The following is a 14,112-nucleotide window of genomic DNA, read 5'->3' as shown; positions in this document are numbered from 1 at the left end:
AACTATAATAATATATTATGCAGTATGAATAATAATTAGTCTTCTTTTTGTAATTTTCTTACAAGGAAAAAATAAAATAAACTATTTTATCCCGTTGTTATAATTATTTCGAGTAGTTCTGATTTGATCTAGTTGTGAGGTTACAATAAAAAAAACATATGTAAAAAATTTGACTTGTGTCGGAGCGTAATGCATAAACTTCCACACACATTCTTCTAAAAGGGATGGAAAGAAAAGTAATCAATATTTAAGTAAAGCTGTACTATTTACTAAGGTAAAATTAAGTTCTTGAATGGAATGAATTTGATGTCAAGCATGACAATAGCAGTACTCAATGTCGCACCATGATATAAAACTTGTTTTTTTGTACTGAACGCGAAGATTGTGCATAAAAAAATCATTTTGGTGATAATATTTTGTACAGTATGATGTATTTCTTATCCTCTCTCTATATACATTCAACATGAGTTTAACAACATTCAAAATTAGGAAAAATACCATGAATTTTTTCTCAAGTAAATATGTTATTTTAAAATTTATTGACATATTATTTTAAGATACGTAAATAAAAATAAAAATATACCAAAAAAAAGAATTCTATGCTTTAAGATTTTATCAATTTGGCATGCCACACAAAAATTTAAAAGATTACTTGAATTTGAAATCTTAAGATTAGCAGAAATTTTTATTTATTTTTTCTGAAAAAATAATAAATAAGAAAGAAATGAATTAAAACGAGAAATACGAAGGAAAGAAGGTAGCAAGCCCGAGATTGTAATCTAATCACGGATTTCAAGTAATACCAAAGTAATTTCAAGTACACACGTTCCCAACTTTGGGAACGTAATTACGACCCAACACGAATGGCGTCGTTGTCAGCAGTTGTGACACTGGATCATACATGTGACTCGGGATCCTGTTTCAGGACCCGGTTCTCTAGGTAGAGTGTGGATATATATGACCTCCACAAATATCTATATATATTCGTAGAAGATCCACAGAGTCTTCGATCTGAGACTTCCACAGAATTTTGGTAGACTTCTCACATCTATGATCCAGCTCTTGGCCTCGTCCAGCCTTGAGCCTTCAGGCTTTTGAGCTATGGGGTGGTCAGTCTTGTGTGTGGGTGGACTTTGGTGCTGTGAGAAGAATCGCCTGTGCTAGTCTGATGATGAGCAGACCTTACGTTGTTGAGTAGTCACTGGGCATGCATGTAGGTTTTCATCTCGCGCCATAGCAGTGTGCCCTTTTCTTTTTTCGCTACAAGTGGAGTAGCATCTTGCGAAGAGCTGGGAGGCTGGGGAAGGCGACCTTGAAAAACAGCTCTCACGGGCACGGGAGCGAGGATTTGCTTGTTGTGTGGTGTCAGTGAACATACGGAGTGCAGTATTTTGGATTTTATGCTCGATGCACGTTTCTGAATATCTGCGTGGCAGGAGGAAATGGTCGCTGCCTGACAATGTCTTGGCTGAGAAGGAAGTGAGTGCAGTCAGCTCAGTTTTACACTTATGATTCCAAAGGAGGGTGCATTATTGCAGAGATCAATCGTAATCTCTTTTTAGGAAAATTTAGATTGTTCCTCTATGCTCTTCTTTTCTTTTGGTTTTCTTCAAGGAGGTAGTGTGCGAATCGCTGCAGTTTTCTCTAGTGTACAATTTGTTTTTGCTCGAATTGTGAAACGTTGTAAAGTAAAGCAGTTAGCGGAGGCAGTCATGAGTACTGACGGTGCTCATGATATAAGACTTAGAGAAAGCTGTAATGCTGGTCACGAGCTCCTGGTTCATGCAGGTTTTCCCAGGCTTTATTGGAGTCTCGCGTAAGGAAGAGAAAATCATTTGAAAAGGACTAAAACTTGCTCTCTTCTTTGATTGTGTCTCTGCTAGGTCATCTCACGAGGAAAAATCGTCCTGGAGTGAAGATACACAGTGTAGGTGCATGCATTTTGATGGAATAATAATTTTTGGGATTCTGATTAGTGCCTTCCTTCCATGGTTCTCAATCTATTCTGGTCGAAGCTAGATGTGAACTTGTCCGACGCTGCTTTAGCATTGCGCTGTAGCGAGAGGAGGATTCTGCCTCTCTCTACCTTAGTATCCCCAGCTTTAAAGGGATCATAGACAATTGACGAGTGCGGGAAGGATGATTTTATAAGTGTCAAAGTTAGCCGTCCTTCCCTTTCCTTTCTTTCTTTGCTGGTGTTTGTTGTGTTTTTGGTGTACGTTCTACTCGGCGTTAGGGGGTGCACTTCTCCAATGAATCGCTTGGAAAGTGAGAGAAAGCCTTTGGTCTTGCAAGGATAAACAAAGCGCTATCACCTAGAAACAATGGATCACAGGTCGATATGCATGCCATGAGACAGTATACACCGTAACCATCTGGACTCGTATAGTGAACGTACGATGGATTAGGAAATAATCTCTTTGTCTACAGGAACAGTTCAATTATGGCCGCAAATCCAGCAGGAGCGCTTGACTGGGATGTAAGAACTTTTGTACATTGCGCCCTCTTGATGATTTCTTCCATTGTTTCTGTCTCCCAGCACTGTGTTCTACAATGCAATCAATTTAGTGCTCTGGTGCGCGTCGATGATTATTGAAACCTCACCTATTCATTATAACCATGAAGATCCAAGCGCATCGAAGAGTTTCAAGAATAGATTTTCACTCATGATTGGCTCTTTTATTATTAATTCTTGAGGACAGCGGCGCATATTGGGGACTTAGACGTTGAAAAATCCCTTAAAAGCACAAATCAATTCAAGGAATTTCAACTTAGTTTGGTTCCATTGATCAAAGAGAAATTGCTATGGTCTATAATAAAGTTGCACTGCTGTACATGTCAATACTACACTGATTGAAGTCCTCTGGTTTAAGGTTTCAATTTCCAGAAAAAAATCTATTTTGCACTTTCTAACACACATCAACCATAATTATAGTCAGCCCTGAGTACGCTGCACTTCTAAGTTGCACAGAGCTCTCGTAGGAAGTGTTAATATTCTTGTGTGCAGTTGGTGAAGGTTCAACTCGATAGCATAGATGATGCCTGGAAGCAGCCTCGATTCGATTCGCTACCCTATGTTGTGGAGGTTATCACATCCCCAAATATTGAGGCCTCAGTGGAGCGATTAAGAGAGACGCGGGATGCTATTGAGGAAATTGTTGATGGAGTTGTCAGACATTATCACAATGGTTTCAACAAGGCTATACATAATTATTCTCAGGTATATGCTGTCATTCGCGTAGCTAGTTACTTGATTCTATAGCCTTATTCTGTTGACGAGCAGTTTCTAACTATATGTCATGGAAGAGATGTGTAACTCTTCCTACTGTCGAAACGACAACAATGCAGTGCGTGCAAGAAGTTCAGTTCTTACGTTGCGTTTAATCATCCTGAGTTAAATCACATTCTTCTTTTATTTTAGACTGATTCTTTTGCTTTTGCGTGCTTTTTACTGAGCCGCCCTACCTTTGTGATGACTGCGCTTTGGTGTTAGATATTACGGGTGTTCAGCGAGTCCGCTGGAAGCTTAGATAGTCTAAAAGAGGATTTGGCAGAAGCACGAAAGTTGCTAGGAGCTCGCCACAAGCAACTCCAGCAGCAATGGTCCCGCTCAGTGACACTGCGTCATGTCATCTCGTTGCTTGATGAGATCGACAAAGTTTCTCAGGTTTTTCATTCTCCAAACCACCAACAACCATAATTCAGTTACATTTCGAATATTTGGTAGGTCCTCATGTGTGTTATGCCAATTGATCAAACGTTCAATAGCTATTCTAAATGTCTTCAATGGTGTAAGAAGAGGTAGTAATATTGGATGCGTCCACCTTGAATGCGGAACAGTGAAAAGAAATTGGAGCTTGATATAAGTTGCAGCATATTCTAGTAAACATGTTCTAGAAGTGGAGTAACTTCAAACAAGAGATTTGAGAATAGCTTCACTCGAGATGGACTCAAGTGATACTTTGGTTTTTGTTTGCTTGGAAAAAATGGTAGTAACAATTTGACGCACTAAACTGTGATTGGGTATGATCTAAGCTTGCGCTGTTGAAGTGGAGCAGGTGCCAGCACGGATTGAAAGATTGGCAGCAGAGAAACGTTACTACGCAGCTGTACAACTTCACCTTCAGTCCATAAGTATGCTTGATCGTGAAGGCATTCAAACGGTAGGCGCTGTAAACGAATGACTGCTCGCCGGCATTGTGGTTTACTAGTTTAATTTTCCTGGAAATACTTGTGGATCTGTTCTTTGAGTAAAAGATGACATCAATATCGAGATTTCGTTAGAGCGTTTTTATGAGATGCGGTAACTGCTAAAACCTGAAAAATTAGCAACTTCCTTTCCTACCATTTGGTCGAGGTTTGGGTTCAAATAAAAATGTATATTCAGGTTACGCAGGGAATTCCTTGTGTCTAGTTCTATTTCTGGAGGTGTCGAGGGCACTAAGAAGTTAACATATCTATTCTAAATTTGGCAGAGGATAAAAACAGTGAATTATGTACTTAACTCTTTCAGCTCTAGATCAAAAACCTTGTATGTGTGATAGTTTGCCTCTCACATGCAATGTTATCTGCTGCACATAAGTCTTCAACTATCTTCAAATTTATCTATATCGCCATCAGTGAGCAGGTAGAGCCTTTGTGCGTCTCAACCACGCTAGAGAATAGACTTTTTCCACGGTCGAATTACTGTAGAAATCTTTTAGTTCTGGGTTAATATGGCATGTAGTTTATTGTTCCTTCTTCTAAAGGAGAAGCGCGCAGCACTAGATTGATTTCTTGTCCTTAGTGTTTCAGGTAGGAGCACTTCAGGATGTCCGTGCGGAACTAACAAAACTTCGTGGAGTACTTTTTAGCAAAGTTGTTGAGGACTTGCACCTTCATCTGTACAACAGAGGCGATTACAGGTGAAACTCTTTGGTTAAAATGTCGATTCCTTGTTTCCGAAAGGCTGGAATTGGTGAGACTTAATTCTTTCTGCTTCACCTCAAAATCCCTGCAGGATTGTTGATCATGTCATGAGATGTGCAGTGCTAATGTGAAGGCCACATGATGATTTTTATGAACTACCAGATCATTGCCTGATAGTAAAGGAGTTCTAAATCATGTCTCTAATACATTGAAATTTCCCCTCATGAGCTTATATCAAAACACAACTAATGCTAAGCGTTCCATCAAGTTCTAAACCCTGAGTTGTTGAACTACCCACACTTTTATTTCCAGTGTACAACTTCCAAATTAAATTGAATTAACTGGTTCCTTGGACTTCTTTTCTCGATGACTTGGATTTTTGGGCTCAGCCCACGGTTGTCAGAAACAATGGTTGTTTTTATGAGTTCTCTCGATAGAGTTTGATTTTTTTTGGTATGAAAACAGCATGAACTTGGCCACAACCCATGAGCAAGATGATGATATCACCAGTATCGTCCCGGCTGCTGTTCCTGCTGTCGGCAATTTGCAGCCTGTGTCCCGGCGTACTCGAACCCTGACTCGTAACCCATCCTCAATTTCCAGTGTGGAGCGGCGTCGTACTAGTTCAGACAGGTAAGTCTTTTTGAACGGAACTGTAATTTCTCTTTCTTTTCTTTTGCATTGAAGTGAGGCTTCTACGGAGTTTTTGTGGTCCTCCTATTCCGTAGTTCTAACGTTCGAGCTGCTGCTGAACTTGGAGTTGCTTATAGCCAGTCAGTGGAGAACGAGTTTGCAACGGCATGCGATAATGCCGATGGTTCCACTGATGATATACGAGTATCCAGTAACGCTAGTGATGATTCCGCAGCCAAGGAGGCTGACGAAAAAGCTCGATCCCATCCTCCATGGTTGTCTGAGTCAATACCAAATGACTTTACGGTAAGTCAACAACATTAGCGGCGCTATTACTAGTCTGCTAAGTTTCGCTTTCTTGTTTGGTTCTCTAGCATTACAGAACATTAATATTTGAGAGTGGTCCTTTCGCACGAGTTCAGAAAAGGAGAGGTTCTTAATTCTAACTTCTGTGCAGGAGGCTCTTTTGAAAAGCGATGCACCTTCAGGTGTGAAATACTTGCAAACGATGGTAGAATGCCTTTCATTGCTGAGAAAAATTCCAGAAGGAGGTTCCATAATCAGGTATGTTCCTGATGATTACCAAACTTCTGAATATCTGTTTACAAACTAATGCTACAAATGAAAATTTAAATAAAAAAATGTAAGCTTTCTCTGAATATGGCTTGAGCGAATGCCTCCGTCGTTTGTTCCCTCAGTTAAATTCTTGTATTCACTTCAAGCGTCTTCACATATAAAACATCAAATCTTTTTTTTTTTTTCTTTTTTTCTTTTTTTCTTTTCCTGTTAGTGTCAGATCTATTGTACCCATTTGCACAGCTGACTAGTTGCACCTGCTTTTTGACAGCCAGAGGCTTAGACCGACGCTGCATGAGCTAATTACTTCAGAAATTAAAGCACGGGCTAAAGCGATTGAAGCCTGCAGGCCCCGCGTTGATGAGGCCCAGAAGCTCTTAGAATCCAGCATTATGGGCAAGTATTCCACGTCCGGGCAGAAGAAGGTGAAGAAAGAAATCTCTTCAACTGCAGATGCTGGGCCAATGTCCAAACTACAAACTGCTGCTCAAGAGCTTCTACAGTCGGTTCTGACTCTTGTGTTGCAAATACTGGGTACCCACCATTTCTTTAAACAGTAGTTTGGGTTCTTACTTGATGTTAATCAATGTAACGGCAGCTTGTAGTGTGATATTCTGTTGTTCTGATTAGATCCATGAGGTGACGACTGAAAAATATTTCTAGTTCTGCCATTTTATCGTCAAAACGAAAAGAATCCAATCCAAAATTCTGCACTTTCTGACCAACAGAAGTACTTTTAGATTATTGCATTTATTTATAGCGTAGTGAGGCTTAATCGATTGATATAGAATGCTTTTGGGTGTAGAGAATCATGTTGTAGTGGGGCAATTGATGGAGGCGAAAGAGCACTCCTTTCTGACGTCTAATGGTCATGCCTCTTGGAGCAATGATGTGGAGGTGAGTCAAACCGAAGGAAACCACAGCCTTGGAGGTGTTCTTACAGTCATTCAGGTATGAGAGAGCTACTTAACGCACTGTTAGCAGTTATTCCCTATTGAAATAAAAGTTCTGTTACCATGAAGTCTTTTATGCTCTGAAGAGTTTTTTCAAATACTCAAACAATCAACCACGGACTTTTATTTCTCGAAAATCTTACTGGCGTGCAGAGTGAAGTCCAGCAGCTAATATGTGATATCTTGCGTGCTACACCGGATGCCACATCAGCTGAGTCTGCAGCACAAACAGCTCGTCTTGCTAGCAAGACACCTATTACCAATTTCAAGTATGATCTACTAACACAGCCTGCAAATCCTACTGTTACCTCTACTCTTATGAGACATTACTTCATAAATGATCTAACTTTCGGTGTCGTACCTAGAAACTTCCTCCTCGCACTCTGGACAAATATATTTATTTTTTGTTGTGGATTCCAGGAATCCTTTCGGGGTCAAAAACAAGGAGGAAAGGTATGCTGCATTTATCATACACCATTCTGAATGGGGTGATCGATTTTTGTTTTCTTAGAATACAGATAATTTGGCCTTATTCTGGTTAGAAAGAGCCCTTTAAGGATCACTTGGCACATTATTCAGAGTTAAATTTCTCATGTTAGCGGATGCAGCAATGGAGGGTCTGAGGAGGGGCTGTCGTTTGCCTTTCGCTTCACTGATACTATTCTGACACCACCTGGTAGGTATTTCCCGTGTATAGTTACAACAAGTATTACCTCCACATCATTGCTCTTATTAAGGATCAAGAAAGAATTCTTCATACACCTTTTATTTTTCAAGTTCCGATAGATTTGTAGTCTACCCAAGCTGACCATAATATTTTCGAATCTCCTGCTCATTTTGTTAGTCCTCATTGATTGATGATATCAAAGGGCTATATAGACAATGAAATCAAAGGGCAGTGTAGACAATAAAATCCATTTTGATCGTACTGCTGTCCTCCAAGTCAATTTCTCATCATTCAAGTTCAGTCTGCACTGGTTCGCTATGCAACAAAAATCAGCTGTTAACAAACATATGATTGTGTTCAGGCCAAACCGAACTAAAAAGTAGTGGCAGCCTTCGACGTGGGCACAACCGCAAGCGTTTACCTGCTTCTCAAGATGGCTATGGTACAGGTGCTGTACTCTCGGAGCGTGGGATCTACCTAACTTCTGCTATATATCGACCTATTCTCCAGGTATGAAGTATTGCTCTAATCCTCTAAGAGATATTCCATTATTCTCTATTGGGTGGTAAAAACTTATTTCTGATTCTTGGATTCATGTCGATATCTAGTATATCAATGTAAGACGAATAACTCGTAGTAACTCTGAGATTGAAATTTTTGTGAGTTATATGTTATGCCTTTGATGGTTAGATGATTGACTAACATTTTTCTCATCATGCATTATCCCTTTCGCGTTCCCCTATGCCAACTCCTGAACCAATTTGCTGCTGTGTTTTGTGCAGTTTATTGACAAAATGGCTTCGTTACTGCCTCCAAAGTACTCGTCATTGACGTGAGTGGGTAAAACCGTCACAATATTTGTTGAAGTTCTCTCTTTTAGAAATCTTTGTATACGTAGCACTATATTGTCTTCAATATGGAATCCAGGAGTTGATGTCGCTTGAGATAGACTATATATGCTGACGTTTGGTGTTATACGAACAGGAATGATGGGCTACAGAACTTCATCGAAAAGTTCGTGAAGAATCAGTTTCTACCCATTGTGCATGTTGACTATAGAACTCGAGTTGCAGACGCTCTTGCCAGTAAGTCTACAGACCTGGCATCTGCGGAAATTCAACGCACTTCACATTTCCTCCTGGAGGAAAACTGCTATTCTACCAGTTTTTACTTATGTTTTAACCATGCTAATTTTGCTCAGGCCCTTCTGCATTTCGACTAAAAGCGCATCCAGGTGCACTCTACGAAGATAGTGTTGAGAAGGGCAGGCCTGTACTCCAAGGGCCAATAGCTGCAAACCATCTTGTCACCGAGGTATTCGAGTTCTACTCGCACTTCAATCCTCGGCAATTTGAGTGATAGAACTAGTGTGATGTTTAGATAAATAATTACACATAAGAATAGGATGTTTTATTGGAAAATATTTAATTGAGACTTCCCTGCATTTCCCTCACATCTGGTTAGCAATGAGACATTCTTACCAAGTGTACCCCTTCGCATCCACTCTCATCTACAGGATCTTTTTATATTCCTAGCAGTTTATGGGAACAAGTTTGAGATTTGTTCAACACTCGTTTCTGAAAGAGAGGAGAGGAGAAGATGGTTGCGCATTGGAGCTAAAGCATTGGGAACATTTTTTTCTTCAATTGTATTGTAAACTGACCGTGAAGCATGAAACGATTGTGTGTTTTTATTTTGGTATCATTGCAGGTGCTTGGATGGGCTCAGGCAATGCCCAAGTATGCAAGTGAGATATTAGAACTTGTCCAGACTCTTCTTGACCGGACTCTTGAACGTTGCCGTGCTGTGTATACTGAAGTAAGAACAAAACACCAATTCTATGATTTGTATTGAGAATACGAACTGAATTCTTCAGTGGATTGAGAATGTTTTTTTTTTTCGACCGTGGTTTTGCTCTTAGAGCAGCCTTATCACAAGTTCAGTAGTCGCTGTTTTTTGAATGAAATACATTTCTTGGATGATCCAATTTCCTTTTATCATCGCAGTAGGAATACTCTATTATTACAAATGTGCCTTGTTCTACACAAGTTTCCTATGTATCCACATTTTGATACGTTTGGTTGTTTCTGACATGCATACTAAGATGTACAACTTCTGCAGGCAGTCTTAGGAAGCTTAAGTTCCACCGTGATTGGTCGTCCTGACATATGTAATTTAATGAAGCAAGAACCTGCAAACCAACTTCTGGAGGCCACCTATCTCAATCAGCTTGGATTTAAGGATGGTCCTTCAGTGGATATTGAAGGAGCTTTAGAAGTGGAGATGGAGCTGAATAACCTTCTTCTTAGTCTGCGACCTATCCGCAAGGTTAGTGACACACTCTTGCTGCCATCTCCTGAGCTCGATATGCGATTGATCTGAATTCATTGTTTGTGGAAAGATTCAAATTGATTTGAAATGGAATTTTTTTATTAATTCAGCTCGATTTTAGGGGTAATTTTCCATCATTTTTTATTCTCTCCAGTTTCATCTTTGCTTAGCAACTGTCTAGTCATCTCCGCAACCATGGAATACTTTTCCGTCTGACTTAGTCTTCCTCTTTTCTTTTCTTTTTATGTAAATAGGAGCAACTTATTAGTGACCACCACAAACTGGTACTGCTGGCTGGACTTAGCGACTCGCTGGATTTTGTGTCGGAATCTGTACAGCAGTAAAATTCCTACACCTCCACTTCACCCCCTTAGACATCCCATGAAATTTTGTAACGTGCAACTTGCTTCATTCCTGCTGTTATGCATTACGATGGGTTCAGTTTCTCTGGAGAGACCATAATTCCGGGAGTGGTGATTTAAAATAATGATATTACGAACATACGTCATGTGTTCCTTTCCAAAGAGAGGGAGTTGAGAAAACACGCCAGACGTCAATGTAGCCTTTTCTCTCAACGCCCTCTTTTTGGAACTTTCAAGAAAAACTGTTCTGGCGTTACACCCAGTTATAGAAAATTGGATTTAAGATGAAGAGAACGATAAACAAATGCCAATTTTCTGGCTCTTGGCCTGGTGCAGGTTGGGACAACATAACAATGCAGCCCCATCTCCAGCTCCTTCAATGTCAAGGAGAAACTTAACCCAGTCTCCCCAGATCCGCCATCGGAGGACAAACAGCGCTCTGACCACGGGCCTAGGTATCCTGGCTGAAAAGTATCGGATGCTTTCCTGTGAATGCCTGCAAACTTTGAGGGTCGAAATGCAGCTCGCTACGATCCATCATCTTCAGGTATGCACTTAATGGATATTATGGCTTCTACTGGAAAAAATCTAAAACTGGTTTCATCGTCAATTTATCCTGTTGATCACAAACTGAGAAGGGTTTTGCATGGAAGATGTCCTTGATTGATTCGGTTGATTCCATAACCTGCAAAAGTGGGCTCTCAGTTGAAGGACTCAGATGGCTAATATCATTGCATGCTCAGTTCTTCACTCACTCGACTGTAATGTACCTGTGTGGCAGAGTATGGCAGGGCGGCATTATGTCAGAGATCAGGATGCGGAGGAACCAGAGGACTTTATTGTAGCCCTTACATCCCAGGTGCTTCAATTTCTACTCGTCACGTGCTGAACTAAGTCCGCCATGTTTACCCTGTCCTTTATGGACATCTCTGATTTTGTTCATCCTACTCTTTTTCAACTATATTTGGGAACAGTCACTTACTCTTTGAGGGCAGGCTGAACCAAGCCGTCTATACCTTTAAACAATCTTTCTTATGACGAAAAGCTTCAAGTTCTTGCACAATAGCTTTGCGTAAGAGTCATTTAATTTGGAAATTACAAAACGAAATCACGTAAAGTGAAGGTGATAAACAACACTGTTGAATTGCACCAAACCTATGAAGGTTTTAACTACTCATCACCAGTCACAACTTATGAGGAGCTGGAATTTCACAACTTTGATTTCCGTCCTTTTATGTCTTGATTGATTCACATTTTCCATTGTCATTTACGTCTGATGATTTGCGTTGCTAATGAGATGGTGTTGGATGTAGATCCAAAGAGTAGCTGAAGAGATGGCTGCATACATGCCACCTTCGAAGAGGAGCTATATATTTGGAGGCATATGTAGTGTGTCTGCCGCAGCCTTTATCAAGGTTTGTCTTACTATTGTCCGAGTCCTGGAGCACCTCAGATAGTAAAAGTATATGTGATGTACTTGGATTTGAGATATTAGTCGCGCTCCGTTTTTCGACATCCCATCAAGAAGAAATCCATCAATATAAGATGAATCAATGTCCTAGTAATTTGCTAGCCCGGCCTTCAAGAATTTTGTTTTATGCATGACACCAATTAAAAAAACTAAAGATGCTATTGCAATCGTTGTTTAAGGATAGAAATTTCATGTTGATATTGAATTTTGGTGTTGTTTGTGCAGGCTGTGACCAACATGGATGCCATTAATATGCTAGGTGTACGACAAGTCAATCGAAACTGCATTGCTCTTCAGCAGGTTCACTTGAATCCCAAGCTCTATTAGCCTATCATCATTCTGACGTGCATCTGTGTTTTGCATGTTAGCAACGTGTGGACAATTGGATATGGATGTGGCTGATCTCCAATACACTTGACGTTGTCATTGTGGCTTTGATGAAAACCCAGGCATTGGCATCACTGGTGGCGAGCAGTGGAGAGTTTCTCGAAGAGCGACTGGACCGTGTCCGAACCTATTACGATCTGCTGACGATTCCCTTTGAGGTGAGTGGTGTCGATCGTCTTCTGTTTTGGCGCATACCCATGATTTGCACGTGATTTACCTTATTTATCTATTTTTCGGTGTGTAATGATAACCTCACGCACAGGACCCCCAGTAGAGATGTTCTTGAATTCCTGAGTTCCTTCAAATTAGATAGTATCTAAACCTGAGGTTTTGTTGTTGCAGGCGTTAATAGCTCTCGTGCCAGAGAATGATGCCATATTCAGCTTAACGGAGTGAGGATCTATGCTCCTTTAACGATTTTTACATGTTTCTGATAATGTATTTTTAAGAAACCAGGAGGGTTGTTCAAGGTCATTTGTAAAACTCAGGAAGATTGTAAATTTGTCTACCCAATTTGTAGTCGGCTGACTTATTTCTTTAGACATGACTTGCGTCAAGCACTTGGCAACTACATCTAACACTGAATTTGAAACATGATGCAGGTACTCTGCCTTGTTGAAGGTTAATGTTCCAGGCAGGGAAATACCAGCCAACGCTGTGCAACGCGTTGCCAAAATTCTTGCGCCCACGCGTTAACAGCTCAGGAAATATCCTTTCGCTAATACGGGAAGTTGAAGCTATCCAAGGCGAACGCAGCGCATCATTTTTTATTCCTTTTTCCCCAATAGCTTCACACAGGAGAACACCATCAGTCATGAGTTGGTGATTTGCGATTGTTATCCTCGAGCAATGATTTTTCCTGGTCAGTGCTCTTTTGTAATAAGTTGATAGATGAGTAATCTATCATTGGGTTGGGAGTTTCTTGTTACCGTAAGTTTCACAACTGGGCAACTTATGCTGCAAAACCATGCACAACCGCACAGGAACTTAACTTGGATGTTGAATTTCAAGCGTCGCTTGAAGAGTTATCCATCGTTACTGAATTCAGTAGCATAACCTTGCTTTGTTTCCCAGAGTGGTTGGCGTTGGTGAGCAATAGTCACCTTCAACGTTCAACGTGCAGTGGCAAAAAAAAATCTCGTTTCAACTACACTATTTTGATCCTTCGATTGGTTTACCTTCGTGATGACAACTCAAAGCTCCCACGACACCACAAGGTTACAGACTTGCAAAGCATCATACAGCCCCAAATCTGAACGTAAGAAACAAATATGTGAATACAACCTTTCGAGGTAATAAGTTCTTGTTGGAACTCAAATACATGTAGACTCTGCGAAGTCAATCTATCCGCCGCTATTTCTTTGCAGCTCAAGGACGGACACCCTGCAATCATGTCCGACACAAATGACCTCAACATCAATTGCTGCTGCAGTCCTGTTATTTTAAAACCCTAAATTCTATTCCACACGCAAACCCGAACCCACGAATATCGAAATCACATTCGAGCAAAGCAAGACAAGGAAAGGATTGATTGTTGCCGAAAGAGGTGAAGAGAGAGTGTTGGGTGTGTGGGTAGAGGCTTGATGAACACGAACAGCCCAGCGTGGCGAAGAACAATGCAGAAGCGAACCCCGCACCAACGCAAAAACGGGAACATTCTGGGGCGATGGACAACGCCTCTCACACCATCGAAGCAAAACCAGGCTCAGTCAGGCAGTCAGTCAGTCAGAGTAAAATAAGTCAGTCGCACTCTCAGCCGCATTCCCATTTCTAGAGCTTCCATATCGGCCGGTCGACCAAGGGCAAGGCAACGCCGCGAGCGTT

General features: G+C 40.8%; 1 protein-coding gene across 5 annotated transcripts; it reads left to right on the top strand.

Moving 5' to 3' along the window:
• The first annotated feature begins 1,130 nt into the window (after positions 1 to 1,130).
• Positions 1,131 to 13,355, top strand: LOC112280637 (exocyst complex component SEC8). Of its 5 annotated transcripts, none has more exons than XM_024516328.3 (29): positions 1,131 to 1,479; positions 1,884 to 1,927; positions 2,431 to 2,479; positions 3,008 to 3,220; positions 3,494 to 3,667; positions 4,059 to 4,163; positions 4,795 to 4,904; positions 5,374 to 5,541; positions 5,679 to 5,847; positions 5,999 to 6,105; positions 6,389 to 6,651; positions 6,923 to 7,068; positions 7,224 to 7,339; positions 7,491 to 7,523; positions 7,679 to 7,746; positions 8,099 to 8,247; positions 8,520 to 8,569; positions 8,722 to 8,822; positions 8,939 to 9,051; positions 9,448 to 9,555; positions 9,922 to 10,065; positions 10,323 to 10,408; positions 10,767 to 10,977; positions 11,212 to 11,289; positions 11,744 to 11,845; positions 12,127 to 12,201; positions 12,351 to 12,446; positions 12,631 to 12,680; positions 12,891 to 13,355. In XM_024516328.3, the coding sequence occupies exons 3-29, from the start codon at positions 2,444 to 2,446 to the stop codon at positions 12,982 to 12,984; spliced, it is 3,165 nt and encodes a 1,054-aa protein (XP_024372096.1). In that variant the 5' UTR covers positions 1,131 to 1,479; positions 1,884 to 1,927; positions 2,431 to 2,443; the 3' UTR covers positions 12,985 to 13,355. The 5 variants fall into 5 exon arrangements, with proteins under 5 accessions (XP_024372096.1, XP_024372093.1, XP_024372095.1 ...); XM_024516325.3 differs by having other exon boundaries at positions 9,859 to 10,065; XM_024516327.3 differs by having other exon boundaries at positions 1,185 to 1,479; positions 6,923 to 7,014; positions 9,859 to 10,065.
• Positions 13,356 to 14,112: the final 757 nt, after the last annotated feature.

Source organism: Physcomitrium patens, chromosome 3, assembly GCF_059467195.1.
Source record: "Physcomitrium patens ecotype Gransden chromosome 3, ASM5946719v1, whole genome shotgun sequence".
NCBI classification, from domain to species: Eukaryota; Viridiplantae; Streptophyta; class Bryopsida; order Funariales; family Funariaceae; genus Physcomitrium; species Physcomitrium patens.
The sequence above is the reverse complement of the archived record's forward strand: the minus strand, read 5'-3'. Positions and strand labels throughout refer to the sequence as shown.